At 47.3% G+C, this 13,626-nt stretch overlaps 1 protein-coding gene across 4 annotated transcripts in view; it reads left to right on the forward strand.

Moving 5' to 3' along the window:
• POLRMT (RNA polymerase mitochondrial) overlaps positions 1 to 13,626 on the forward strand; it is an 85,113-nt gene that overhangs the window by 61,039 nt on the left and 10,448 nt on the right. For all 4 annotated transcript variants that reach the window (XM_073586287.1, XM_073586286.1, XM_073586284.1 and 1 more), the window contains 4 exons: positions 935 to 1,105; positions 1,214 to 1,453; positions 2,411 to 3,196; positions 3,277 to 3,399. In XM_073586287.1, coding sequence (XP_073442388.1) covers positions 935 to 1,105; positions 1,214 to 1,453; positions 2,411 to 3,196; positions 3,277 to 3,399 — 1,320 coding nt within the window. The remainder of the gene's footprint in view (positions 1 to 934; positions 1,106 to 1,213; positions 1,454 to 2,410; positions 3,197 to 3,276; positions 3,400 to 13,626) is intronic.

The following is a 13,626-nucleotide window of genomic DNA, read 5'->3' on the forward strand; positions in this document are numbered from 1 at the left end:
ATTCTATTTTTTTCTAGTTCTTATGGATAATCAGTATGAAGTGATAACGGATTTTTAATATTTGTGGATGTGCCATTTTCCTTCAATCCTCCAAAACATTCTCATCTGCGTTGGATCCCGTAATACACAGGGCTGTGGAGTGGGTGAGGCAAACCCCTGACTTTGACGCCTCATTTTCCCTGACTTCCGACTCCTCAGCCCGGCCTCACTGCTGAACATGTATATAAAGTGCAGCACAGATTCATCTCGACTAAAGGCCCAAATCCTTAGATCAGGAAACAGAACAGACATTTTTATTTTATAACTTTCCCTAATTATTCTGGAAACATTTACAGCACACCCTGCACTGAACTACTGAACGCAATTTATTGCATATTTTAGAAGTCGGAGTTGGTCCACTTTATACATACTCTGGCTCTCCAAAATGGACACAGACTCCACAGCCCTGGTAATAAATCTAATTTCACAAATGACCAGTGTCTAGTCAGTGCTAGTCTTGCACCTATATATAATTTTATTGCTTCCTTAAGGCTACTTTCAGACTTGCGTTATGAGGCGCAGGGCCGCTGCTAAGCTCCGCCCGCGCCTCCTCCGGTCAGCTCCTCCTATGGGCGCATGACGCATATGACCAGCGTACCCTTTTTTAGCTTTGGGTACACTGGCCGTGTACTGGTATGATTTTGCTGGCGCGTGGGCCAAACGCACCGTGTTGCATTGTTGGCCAAAAGGGCGCACGTGCCAGCAAAATCATACCAACGCACAGCCAGCGTACCCAACTCTATAGGGTACGCTGGTCTCATGCAGTGTCATGCGCCTATAGGAGGATCTGACCGGAGGAGGCGAGGCCAGGGGCGGAGCTTAGTGGCGGCTATGCACGGCACCTCATAATGCTAGTCTGAAAGTAGCCTAAACTATATTGTTCACTTCTTCTTAGACCTTGTCCAAGATTCCACCTACAGGAGAATCGTTTTTATTGCTGTCCCAAGATATGGGGATGAAAATTTACAATAGGTTTTCAATCCGGAGACAATTGCAGGGAAGTCACATGGACAGAATTCGCTACTTGTATAAGGAATACAGCCAATTGTTATCCGAAGAGGGACAGGTAAGTTTTATTTCATCTGATGACCACATATAGGCAGACTGCGGAGACAAATAATATTTTAGTTTTTTGTAGCAAACCTTTATTTTATACCTTTTGTTTCACATGCAGACCTCTTGCCTCCTTCCAAGGGAATTGTGGGACAACTTGGAGCATGAAAAATTTGGAGGTTCATGTTCGCCACGTGTGCACTTCCTCTGGCCTCGGTCTTTATTGGTGCAGTTAGGAACACACTTAGTAGAATTAATGGTCCAAACAATAAAATTAAAAAATAACATGTTTAGTCCTCGGAGTGATCCAAAACTCATACCAGTGCTGTACCACATGTATTCTTTCCGCAGCACACGCCAGGTATGTTTGGATAGTTATGTACTTTTGTTAATATTTGTAGTAAATGAGATTTCACAGTAAGAATACTAAGTGTAGAAGAAAATCCTTTCCAATTCCTGCCACCATATCCTTTACTTCATATTACCAGAACAGAGGCATATGCCAACATATCTCTAAAAAAAGGGTATTCCTGGAATTCAAATTTAACCTCTGTACATAGAAAGATACTGATCAGTGAGGGTTTGACTGATAGGATCCCAAGAGATCCTGAAAATTGCTGGCAGTTTCCCATTTTTGGGATCAAGGGGGAATCCCAGTGGTTGGAACAGCACCGACCAGTAAGTTATCTCCAATCTTATGGTTAGGAGATACAGTGGGGAAAAAAGTATTTAGTCAGCCACCAATTGTGCAAGTTCTCCCACTTAAAAAGATGAGAGAGGCCTGTAATTGACATCATAGGTAGACCCCAACTATTAGAGTAAAACTGAGAAAACAAATCCAGAAAAACACCTTGTCTGATTTGGCAAGATTTATTTTTCAAATTATGGTGGAAAATAAGTATTTGGTCATTAACAAAAGTTCATCTTAATATTTTGTGATATAAAAAACGTTTGACCTCTGACATTGCTATATAAGTCTTCACAAGGTTGGCACACAATGTGAGTGGTATGTTGGCCCATTCCTCCGTGCAGATCTCCTCTAGAGCAGTGATGTTTTGGGCCTGTCACTGGGCAACACGGACTTTCAAATCCCTCCAAAGGTTTTCTATGGGGTTGAGATCTGGTGGCTGACTAAATACTTTTTTTCCCCCACTGTACATTTCAATTCCAGGAATATCCCTTGAAATAACATCCTACAGCATATCGCAATCATTGAATGCCTCCATACTCCATACGAAGCACACGTTGCCAATGTTACCTGATTTTCTCTGCCAGAACTCTGTATTCTTTTGATGTTCCCATATTTTGCTGTTCACAGATTGGCCTAATCAAACCCCACCCAATTTATAGCCAAATATTGTTGGATGCTGGTGAGACCCTTCTTACTTTTGAGACTTCTGTGATGCCAATGCGATGCCCTCCATTGCCTTGGACTTCCTCCCACTTTGGAGCCTACGTGCTTACTCCTGCCAAGCTTATGCGATGCAATGAGGGAGCAGTACAACATCAATTGCTCTTGGAAAAAAGTGCCCCAGGGCAACTGTTTCCAGTACTTGATTCTCTTAACCAGCTTGGAATGTGTGCATGGCGGATAAACCGGCCACTCCTAGATATTATTGTGTCCATCTTCAATGATAAAGGAAGTGAAAAACTGGACATTCCTCCCCCAGTCTCAGAAGCTCCTGTGCTTCCATTTGAAAAGCCAGGAGCAGAGAGCTCCTGGGACAAGTTGTCGTATCAGAAGGAGCAGGCACGGTGCAGGAAGAAAGCGGCTGAAATGTTTAGCCTGCGAATGGCTGCTCTTTATAAACTGTCTGTCGCCAATTACCTGAGAGATCAGATTTTTTGGTTCCCTCACAACATGGACTTCCGTGGCCGTACGTATCCTTGTCCTCCGCATTTTAACCATTTAGGCAGTGATGTGACACGGGCTTTACTGCTGTTTGCTGAAGGCAGGCCACTTGGTCCAATTGGCTTGAATTGGTTGAAGACTCATCTCATCAATCTTACTGGGCTCAAAAAGAAAAGCTCTCTTCAAGAAAGAAGGCAATATGCAGATGACATTATGGACGACATCCTGGACTCTGCAGACAGACCTCTGAGTGTGAGCTTGAGCTTTAAAATTTATTTTCTATCAAATAATTTCTTTTTCATTAGTTTTCATTTTCCGTTTTATTTTTTTAGGGTAGGAAATGGTGGATGGAAGCAGATGAGCCTTGGCAAACATTAGCATGCTGTATGGAAGTTGCAAATGCAATACGCTCTCCAGATCCTGCAAAATACATATCTCACTTTCCTGTTCACCAGGTAAAAGGTCATTGGGTGGGTTTAAATATTTAGATATGCAGGAGATGATGGTGTTGCTTTTATGGAAAGCAGTGACTTGTCATTTTATGTAATCTTAATAGTAAGGACAAGACTGCATATATCCGAGCCAGTGTCATGATTTAAAAATGGCAAAAGAGCTAAGTAGTAGCCAACTGACTACTGACAGTCTAAAACAGCATGTATTAAATATTCTTAGGTCATGCATTTTTAACGTTTTTTTTTTTTTTTTTTGTTTTTTTAAATCATGGTTAAACATGGTGATGTTATCAGACGTTCAAATAATTGCTGCAAAAAATGTAGTGCAATTGCATCATGTAAACATGGCCTACAAAATAAAGAATTCCACTTCGTACAGATAACGTAATTGACTTTTATGATCCTGATTCATCAGATTCTCTACACATGGTCTAACCCATCTTTCAAGTACTTGTTCTACTCTACATTGTGGTGAGCCTTTGCTTTACATACAATTTACTTGTGAATCTTTTCCATCGATTAGGTTTGTCAGGCAGGGATGTGGCAGTTTATACTTACCGTATATACTCGTGTATAAGCCGAGATTTTCAGCCTATTTTTTTGCGCATATTTAATGAGCGGTACCACGTGACCGCTGAAGCAGGAAGAGAGCAGCGCTGACCACATGGAGACAAGCAGGGGAGCCGCAGAGACAAGCGCCAGGACCGGGTGAGTATGAACAGGGTGGGAGGCATATTCACCTGTCCCTGCGCTCTGCTGTCTTGCGTCCTCTGCAGTGACATTCAGGTCAGAGGGCGCGATCGTGCCCTCTGCCTGCACAGTCACTGCAGAGCCCGCAACGCTGATGAGCAGGGGGCAGCGACGGAGGTCAGTATACATTTTTTTTTTTTTTGTAACGGAGGCAGCAGCAGCAGCAATATGATGGGGCCACACACTGCAGATAACTGGGGCCACTCACTGTGCAGCAAAGCTGGGGCCACTCACTGTCCTCATTATCTGGGGCCACTCACTGTGCAGCATTATCTAGGGCCACTCACTGTGCAGAATTTTCTGGGGCCACTCACTGTGCAGCATTATCTGGGGCCGCTCACGGTGCAGCATTATATGAGGCTGCTCACTGTGCAGCATTACCTGGGGCCACTCACTGTACAGCATTATCTGGGGCCACTCACTGTGCAGCATTATGTGAGGCTGCTCACTGCAGCATTATCTGGGGCCACTCACTGTGCAGCATTATCTGGGGCCACTCACTGTGCAGCATTATCTGGGGCCACTCACTGTGCAGCATTATCTGGGGCCACTCTCACTGTGCAGCATTATCTGGGGCCGCTCACTGTGCAGCATTATCTGGGGCCACTCACTGTGCAGCATTATCTGGGGCCACTCACTGTGCAGCATTATCTGGGGCCACTCACTGTGCAGCATTATCTGGGGCCACTCACTGTGCAGCATTATCTGGGGCCACTCACTGTGATCTGGGGCCACTCACTGTGCAGCATTATCTGGGGCCACTCACTGTGCAGCATTATCTGGGGCCGCTCACTGTGCAGCATTATCTGGGGCCGCTCACTGTGCAGCATTATCTGGGGCCGCTCACTGTGCAGCATTATCTGGGGCCGCTCACTGTGCAGCATTATCTGGGGCCGCTCACTGTGCAGCATTATCTGGGGCCGCTCACTGTGCAGCATTATCTGGGGCCGCTCACTGTGCAGCATTATCTGGGGCCGCTCACGGTGCAGCATTATCTGGGGCCGCTCACGGTGCAGCATTATCTGGGGCCGCTCACGGTGCAGCATTATCTGGGGCCGCTCACGGTGCAGCATTATCTGGGGCCGCTCACGGTGCAGCATTATCTGGGGCCGCTCACGGTGCAGCATTATCTGGGGCCGCTCACGGTGCAGCATTATCTGGGGCCGCTCACGGTGCAGCATTATCTGGGGCCGCTCACGGTGCAGCATTATCTGGGGCCGCTCACGGTGCAGCATTATCTGGGGCCGCTCACGGTGCAGCATTATCTGGGGCCGCTCACGGTGCAGCATTCTGTGGGGCCGCTCACGGTGCAGCATTCTGTGGGGCCGCTCACGGTGCAGCATTCTGTGGGGCCGCTCACGGTGCAGCATTATCTGGGGCCGCTCACGGTGCAGCATTATCTGGGGCCGCTCACTGTGCAGCATTATCTGGGGCCGCTCACTGTGCAGCATTATCTGGGGCCGCTCACGGTGCAGCATTATCTGGGGCCGCTCACGGTGCAGCATTATCTGGGGCCGCTCACTGTGCAGCATTCTGTGGGGCCGCTCACTGTGCAGCATTATCTGGGGCCGCTCACGGTGCAGCATTATCTGGGGCCGCTCACGGTGCAGCATTATCTGGGGCCGCTCACGGTGCAGCATTATCTGGGGCCGCTCACGGTGCAGCATTATCTGGGGCCGCTCACGGTGCAGCATTATCTGGGGCCGCTCACGGTGCAGCATTATCTGGGGCCGCTCACTGTGCAGCATTATTTGGGGCCGCTCACGGTGCAGCATTATCTGGGGCCGCTCACGGTGCAGCATTATCTGGGGCCGCTCACGGTGCAGCATTATCTGGGGCCGCTCACGGTGCAGCATTATCTGGGGCCGCTCACGGTGCAGCATTATCTGGGGCCGCTCACGGTGCAGCATTATCTGGGGCCGCTCACGGTGCAGCATTATCTGGGGCCGCTCACGGTGCAGCATTATCTGGGGCCGCTCACGGTGCAGCATTATCTGGGGCCGCTCACGGTGCAGCATTATCTGGGGCCGCTCACGGTGCAGCATTATCTGGGGCCGCTCACGGTGCAGCATTATCTGGGGCCGCTCACGGTGCAGCATTCTGTGGGGCCGCTCACGGTGCAGCATTCTGTGGGGCCGCTCACTGTGCACCCTCGGCTTATACGCGAGTCAATAAGTTTTCCCAGTTTTTTTTTTTTTTTTTGTGCGCCAAGATTAGAGGGGTCGGCTAATACACAAGTATATACTGTATATTTAATTTGCAATTATTCTTTATCCTGTTATCATTTCCCTTAGGTATTCTTGCAAACTGTACAGTGAATGCCAACATGTGGCAATCACACTAGTGTCATTGTTGAAGCCAGTCATATAGCTTGAGTCATAGTTACAGATTACCTCTTACCACTAGGACCCTATCTGTTTTCCTTGAACAACTGCTAGCCCTAGAAAAATACGTAATTTTCAAAACAACATTTATTTAAAAACAGGAAAAAAAGTTATAAAATTCTATACATTTGGCAAATTAGCTAAAAATTGAGTCTGGAAAATTGCGTTTGGAAAGTGATTAAAAGAGTGGAGTATTTAGTGTGTATTGCTGTATATTAATTTGTTTTTCGGTTGATGTGTTTTTTCAAAGATTAGTTCCTCTACTGTATTTAGTGTATTGTGTTTACATCTAAATGCAGGTAAGGTCTGACAAACCTAGACAACAGATCCCTCTGCCATGCCATGCTTACCCTTGTTATGCTGTTTACACCCAATTTGCAACTTTTCTTCCTCTTTTCAAAACTACAGAAATACTCCCGAACTTCATCGCCCCTGACCCGGTTTCAAACCTTTTTGCAACCAAGCTGACAAAAGCCTTTTGATAAATTTAATTCTAAATAGCTGTTAGACATTCCAGACTTGTCAGTTATGGATTGGAAGGAGTAGATGAGACATATTTTATTTCTGGGATAATTACAGGAGGCATCAAAATTCTAATTAAATTCTTGCAATGAGTGTACACATAAATATCGTCCTTATTTCTATGTATTTAGTATTGTACAAAAATTTTAGGCAGGTGTGGAAGAAATACTGCAAATTAAGAATTTTGTCAAAATAAGTGTCAATAGATTATTAAATAAGCAAAAGTAAAATCTAAACCAAATCCATATTTGGTGTGCCTACCCTTTGCTTTCAAAACTGCATCAATTCTTCTGGATACACGCACACAGTTTTGAAGGAAGGTTGGTTGTTCCAAACATCTAGGAGAACTAACTACAAATCTGTATGGATTTTCTGTAGACTTGTGCAAATCCTTTGGTCTCTTCATGTAATCGCACACAGACTTGATAATGGTAAGATCAGGGCTATGTGCTGGCCGCATCATCACTTCCAGGACTCCTTGTTGTTTTTTGCCCTGAAGATAGTTATTAATGACATTGGCTGTATGTTTGGGGTTGTTGTCCTGCTGCAGAAAAAATTTGGATGCAGTCAGATGCCCCCCTGATGGCATTGCATAATGGAAAAGTATATGCCTGTATTATGCCTGTATTTCTTGGCACTGAGGACACCATTAATCATGACTAAGTTCCACAACTCTGTTTGCTGAAATGTAGCCCCAAGCTTGCAAATAACCTTCACCATTCTTCACTGTTGTCTGCAGACACTTATTGTACTGCTCTCCAGCCCTTTAGTCCAGCACATGCTGACATTTTTCTGCACCCTAGTTCTTGTGTTTTTGTGTACACTTGAGTTGTTTGCCCGTCAAAGGTATGGCATTTTGGCTATAATTTCATGAAGACCTTTTCTGGCCTGGCTTTGTGTGTTTCATCTGCTGCAAGTTTCCTTGGCTGACCAATGCATCTGTGGTTCTCAGAATTGATCATTTCTTGGTACTTCTTGAAAACAGCTTGAATAGCACATCTTGAAATTCCAGTTTGCTTTGAATTTTTTTTGCTTTGGAGAGACCTTGCTGATGCACAATAACTACCTTGTACCGTATTTTTCAGTTTATAAGATGCACTTTTAGTTTTGGGGAAAATGTGGGTGCATCTACAAATCTGAATGAAATCTCATGCCCACTATCCGTGCACCGGTGCCCACGGCTCACCCGCAGAGACAGACATGTGGTGCGTCTTTCCAGACCACAGCATGTCAATTTATGTAACGTTATGTTACATAATGTTGTGTAATGTTATGTTACGTAAATTACCCATACACTTTCATTAGGTGCGGTAAAACCGCATTATCTTTCTGGTAACATGCATATTATATTAAGTGGGGGAACGCAGCTTACTACACATGTGTACTAAATTAAATAATGGTGAATATTGTGACAGCTGGAAGTACATGACACTGGAAGTGGAAAGCACAGAGACATCCCCTCCTTTTTATGAAATAATTAAAAAAAAAAAAATAGCGTGGGGTCCCTCTATATTTGTTAACCAGCCAGAGTAAAGCAGACTACAATATTCATGAACTTTACCAACCAGATACCTGGCCACAGCAGTCTGCTTACCTTAGATGGTTAGCAAAAATAGAGGGATCCCCTCCAAAAAAAATAGCGTGGGGTATCCCCGTAGAATTTAAGTCCGCAAGGACAGGGTCTTCTCCCCTCTGCACCAAGTCAGTCTGTCTTTGTAAATTTGTTTACTGTTAATGATAACTGAAACTTTGTATGTAACCCCCCTTCTCATGTACAGCACCATGGAATTAATGGTGCTATATCAATAAATAATAATAATATCCCTATTTTTGCTAACCAGCTTGGTAATGGAGAGGCGTCTATAAGACACCTGTCCATTACTAATCTTATAGTTACATGGTAAATAAAGACACAGCCAGAACAAAGTCCTTTAATTGAAATAATGACAGACTCCTTTAATAATCTTAATTAAACCATACTTACTGCATCGCCTATTCCACCGAACACCTCATTCTCCTATAAGACAAACTAAAAAAACAACCGTGTACCATACCTGACTGCCGAGAAGATATACATCCTGTCCCATGACGAGTCCAGCTCTGCTACTTTTGGATGCCTTTGGCTGAATGGTGGCATTATAATGGGGTTTTACCACAACTAATTAAATCCTGTGGGTAATTTACTCTGCGGAGACTGAGCGTCTTCATAACATAAATAGACATGCTGCAGTCTGGAAAGACTCGCCACATGTCCATTTATGCAGGGAAGCTGGAGGCGTCTCTGAATGCATAGTGGACACGGGATTTCATGAAATCCCCTCTACTATGCTGTGACATCTGGACGCTGCGGGTTCGACACTGCGGAGGTATGCAGCGTCCAACCCACAGCGTTTACTGACTGTGGGAACATATACCCTAAGACGTGCCACCATTTTCTTTATAAAATAAACATTTTTTTCTTCTTTTTCTCCCCTTCCTGCAACTAATAGTCTGGTGCGTCTTATAGTCTGCAAAATATGGTAATTTGTTGTTGTATCCAGCCTTTCCATAGTGTATCATCAGTGACATGGATAAATCAAGGAATCCTGGAAGTGATGATATGGCTCTGATTTCTACATTGCCCAATTTACAGACAGCAAGTATTTGGCACTGGTATGTTCTCAGCCAGGTATATTTGACTCTGAAATGCACAGCGTTTCAGAGACAAACTTACATTGAAAGGCGCCAGGGACCAAGCCATGCTACAGACTAAGTCAGACAGGCGGGTCCCATCCACCGCCCTGGAGTGACATGTCTCTGCCATACCTGCATGTTGGCAGAGACCTGTCAATCCAGGGCAGTGGTTGGGGGAAAATCTATTTTCTTTATCGCCTTATTGGGGGACACAGAATACCATGGGTGTATGCTGCTGCTGCTAGGAGGCTGACACTATGCAAAACAAGAAAATTAGCTCCTCCCCGGCAGTATACACCCACCGACAGGCACTAGGCACCTCAGTTTGTGCTTGGTGTCTGTCGGAGGCGGACCTGGATCTTCCCAGATCCGCAATTAACCTTTCTTTCCTTTAGGTGTTCTAATGGAACCTTTTTAATTTTTTGTCTTTTGTTTTAGCAGATTCAACTCGGGAAACAGGGTGGAGGTTCACTCTGCTTTCCCATATCAGGCGGGCTGAGCGAGCAGTGTGGCTGATCCCACATCGCAACTCTCAGTACGCTGGCAGGACTGTTTCCCATATCACCTCCTGGTGCTATGGGATGTGGACAGGTGGCTGGTCCTTGCCAAAATCCCCCTCCTCACCCCTCTCTCGGGACAGGGCTGAGAGGAAGACGGCGATCGCAGGATTCCCCTCGCCATCAAGAGGTTCATGCCGTCTTCTGCAGGATGCGGGTACAGAGGACAGGGGCCCCTGTGACCACCCTCTTTAGGGACAGCAGGTAAGTGCCTGTATGACCCCTTCAGCCCGCAGCATCACCTGAGGCACATCGATGGAGGAACAGCAGATCTCATTTTTAAATCTCCCGCCCTCCCTCCCTGCCTGACGGGCGCCGCTCTAATCAGCCGCGTGGCTCTCCATAGATACTCAAGTGCTTAAGACAGGGTTTTCTATCCCTGTCCTCACAGCTGGGCAGGTTTTTTTCCACAGCGTCTGCGCACAGTACCTCCATACAGGATTTTCTCTTCATTTCCTGGACTATTCATCACGGGGCTGCAGTGCCGGTTTTGTACACTTTCACTTTCGGCCCCGCTTTCAGAGCGCCTCCTCCCTCTCTGAGCGCGCTGCGTCTTTTTTAGCCCATCACAGGGCTCCTCTTCCCTGCTTGTGGGGTCAGATCCAATTTCGGCTCAGCCGCTAAGCTCCGCCCTCCGCCCACCTCATCGGGCATTTCCTGGTTGTTCGGTCCTGGCTTTCTGCGCTGCTTGGGGGACACTTCAGCGTTTCTGCAGCTCGCCGGAACTAGGTAGGCTCTGCTGTGTGCAGAAATATTAGCCCTCCTCCACAGTTATTCCCCAATTTTCACAGGCCATTCAGCGCAGTCTTTTCCTTATGCCCAACCCTGCAGGGGTACTCTGTTTCAGGCCCACCGCTATTCATTACGCCTGTGCGCGCTGTAAAAAGAAGTGGGCTTCGGGTCAGCCATCTCCTTCCAGGGTGGGAGGCAGACTTTCCTTTTTCGTGGACGCTTGGCTGTCGGTTGTCGACGATGCTTGGGTCAGGGAAATCATCGCTTCCGGTTACAAGATCGAATTTTCTTCCCCACCAGACAGGCGTTTTTTCCTGTCTCGACCTCCAAGACAACGGTCCCACATTCCAGGATTCTTTCAGGCCGTCTCCTCCCTTCTTTCCGCCGGAGTGATTGTTCCCGATCCCTCAGATGAACGTTTTTCAGGGTTCTACTCAAATCTCTTCGTAGTTCCGAAGAAAGACGGCTCCCTGCGACCAATCCTGGACCTCAAATTGCTCAATCGCCACGTGAAGATCCTTCACTACAAAATGGAGTCTCTTCGCTCAGTCATAGCCTCAATGGAGCCCGGGGAATTTCTCTGTTCTGTGGACATACGGGATGCCTATCTTCACATCCCTGTATGCTTGCAGCATCAGAAATATCTCAGGTTTGCGATTCAAGAAAATCATTACCAGTTCACGGCTCTTCCCTTCGGCCTAGCCTCCGCCCCCCGTGTGTTCACGAAAGTGATGGCAACGGTCATGGCCATTCTTCGATCCAGAGGGATTCTCATCATCCCTTATCTGGACGATCTCTTAATCAAGGGCTCGTCCTGTCAGGACTGTCTCCTAAGCCTTCAGATAACCCTGGATACTCTCAACCGTCTTGGATGGTTAGTCAACAAAGAGAAGTCCGTTCTCATCCCCACTCAGCATCTGACCTTTTTAGGCATGGATTTCGACACGAACCTGGCCCGGGTGTTTCTTCCGAGGGAGAAGTTTGTGGCTCTGTCCAAGGGGATTCGAGCCCTCAAACGGCCAACGCCCATCCCCCTTCGATTCTGCATGAAAGTTCTGGGGAAGATGGTAGCTGCTTTGGAAGCAGTGCCTTTTGCACAGTTTCATCTTCGTCCTCTTCAGCTGTCCCTCCTTTCACTCTGGGACAAGACGACGACGTCCTTAGACTGGCCGATTCTCCTTCCGCTCAAAGTGAGGCAATCCCTCACTTGGTGGACGAGGTCTTCGTCAGTCCTCCTAGGGAGGTCCTTCCTCCCGCTTCGGTGGCAAGTCATCACCACCGATGCCAGCCTACTGGGTTGGGGAGCGGTTTTTCATCAGAGGACGGCCCAAGGACACTGGAACCCACAGGAAGCTCTTCTTCCTATCAATCTGCTCGAGATCAGAGCGATCTTTCTGGCCCTTCTGCGTTGGCAGCCCCTTCTCGTCGGCAAGCCGATCCGCGTTCAGTCGGACAACGCCACGGCTGTGGCGTACATAAACCATCAGGGCGGCACGCGCAGCCACCAAGTCATGTCAGAAGTGGCCAGGATTCTGCGCTGGGCGGAACGTTACGTCCCAGCAATCTCCGCCGTTCACATTCCAGGGGTGGAGAACTGGGCAGCCGACTTTCTGAGTCGTCAAGGCCTAGCGTCAGGCGAGTGGTCTCTCCATCCCTCAGTCTTGGATCAGATATGTAAGCGCTGGGGTTATCCAGACTTCGACCTCATGGCATCTCGGATGAACCACAAAGTTCCGCGCTTCGTAGCCAGGTCCAGGGATCCTCTAGCCGTCGCTTGCGACGCCCTAGTAGTTTCGTGGGCCCAGTTTCAACTCCCTTATCTTTTTCCACCTCTCGCCTTGATCCCAAGAGTGGTCAAGAAGATAAAATCCGAAGGCATTCCAGTAATTCTTGTAGCTCCAGACTGGCCGAGAAGGCCTTGGTATGCGGAACTGGTGAACATGGTCGCGGACGTTCCCTGGAGGCTTCCAGACCGTCCGGATCTTCTCTCGCAAGGCCCCCTTTACCACGAGAATTCTCGGTCTCTGAATTTAACGGCATGGCCGTTGAGGCGCAATCCTAAGAGAATCAGGTTTTTCCAACCAGGTGATTCAGATGATGATCAAAGCCAGGAAGCCAGCCTCTTCCCGCATTTACCACAGGTATTGGAAGGCTTTTTTCCGTTGGTGCGACGATAAAAAAGTTTTTCCAATGGCCTTTTCCATTCCGTCCATACTGGGTTTTCTCCAGTCGGGCTTAGATTCGGGTCTGTATCTCAGTACCCTGAAGGGCCAGGTTTCTGCCTTGTCTATCCTCTTTCAAAGAGAGCTTGCTTCCTTACCGCAGGTTAAGACGTTCCTCCAAGGGGTCGCTCATGTGGCTCCTCCTCATCATTCACCAATAGAACCGTGGGATCTCAATCTCGTTCTTGGCGCTCTCCAAAAGGCGCCGTTTGAGCCCATCCAGGACATTCCTTTGTCACTTCTGTCATGGAAGGTAACCTTTTTGATCGCCATTACGTCCATTAGAAGAGTTTCTGAGTTAGCGGCCTTGTCATGTCGTTCTCCTTATCTGGTGTTCCATCAGGATAAAGTCGTCCTCAGGCCCGTTCCTTCCTTCCTACCAAAGGTGGT

Source organism: Dendrobates tinctorius, unplaced genomic scaffold (genome assembly GCF_039654945.1).
Source record: "Dendrobates tinctorius isolate UK_male_01 unplaced genomic scaffold, ASM3965494v1 ptg000092l, whole genome shotgun sequence".
NCBI classification, from domain to species: Eukaryota; Metazoa; Chordata; class Amphibia; order Anura; family Dendrobatidae; genus Dendrobates; species Dendrobates tinctorius.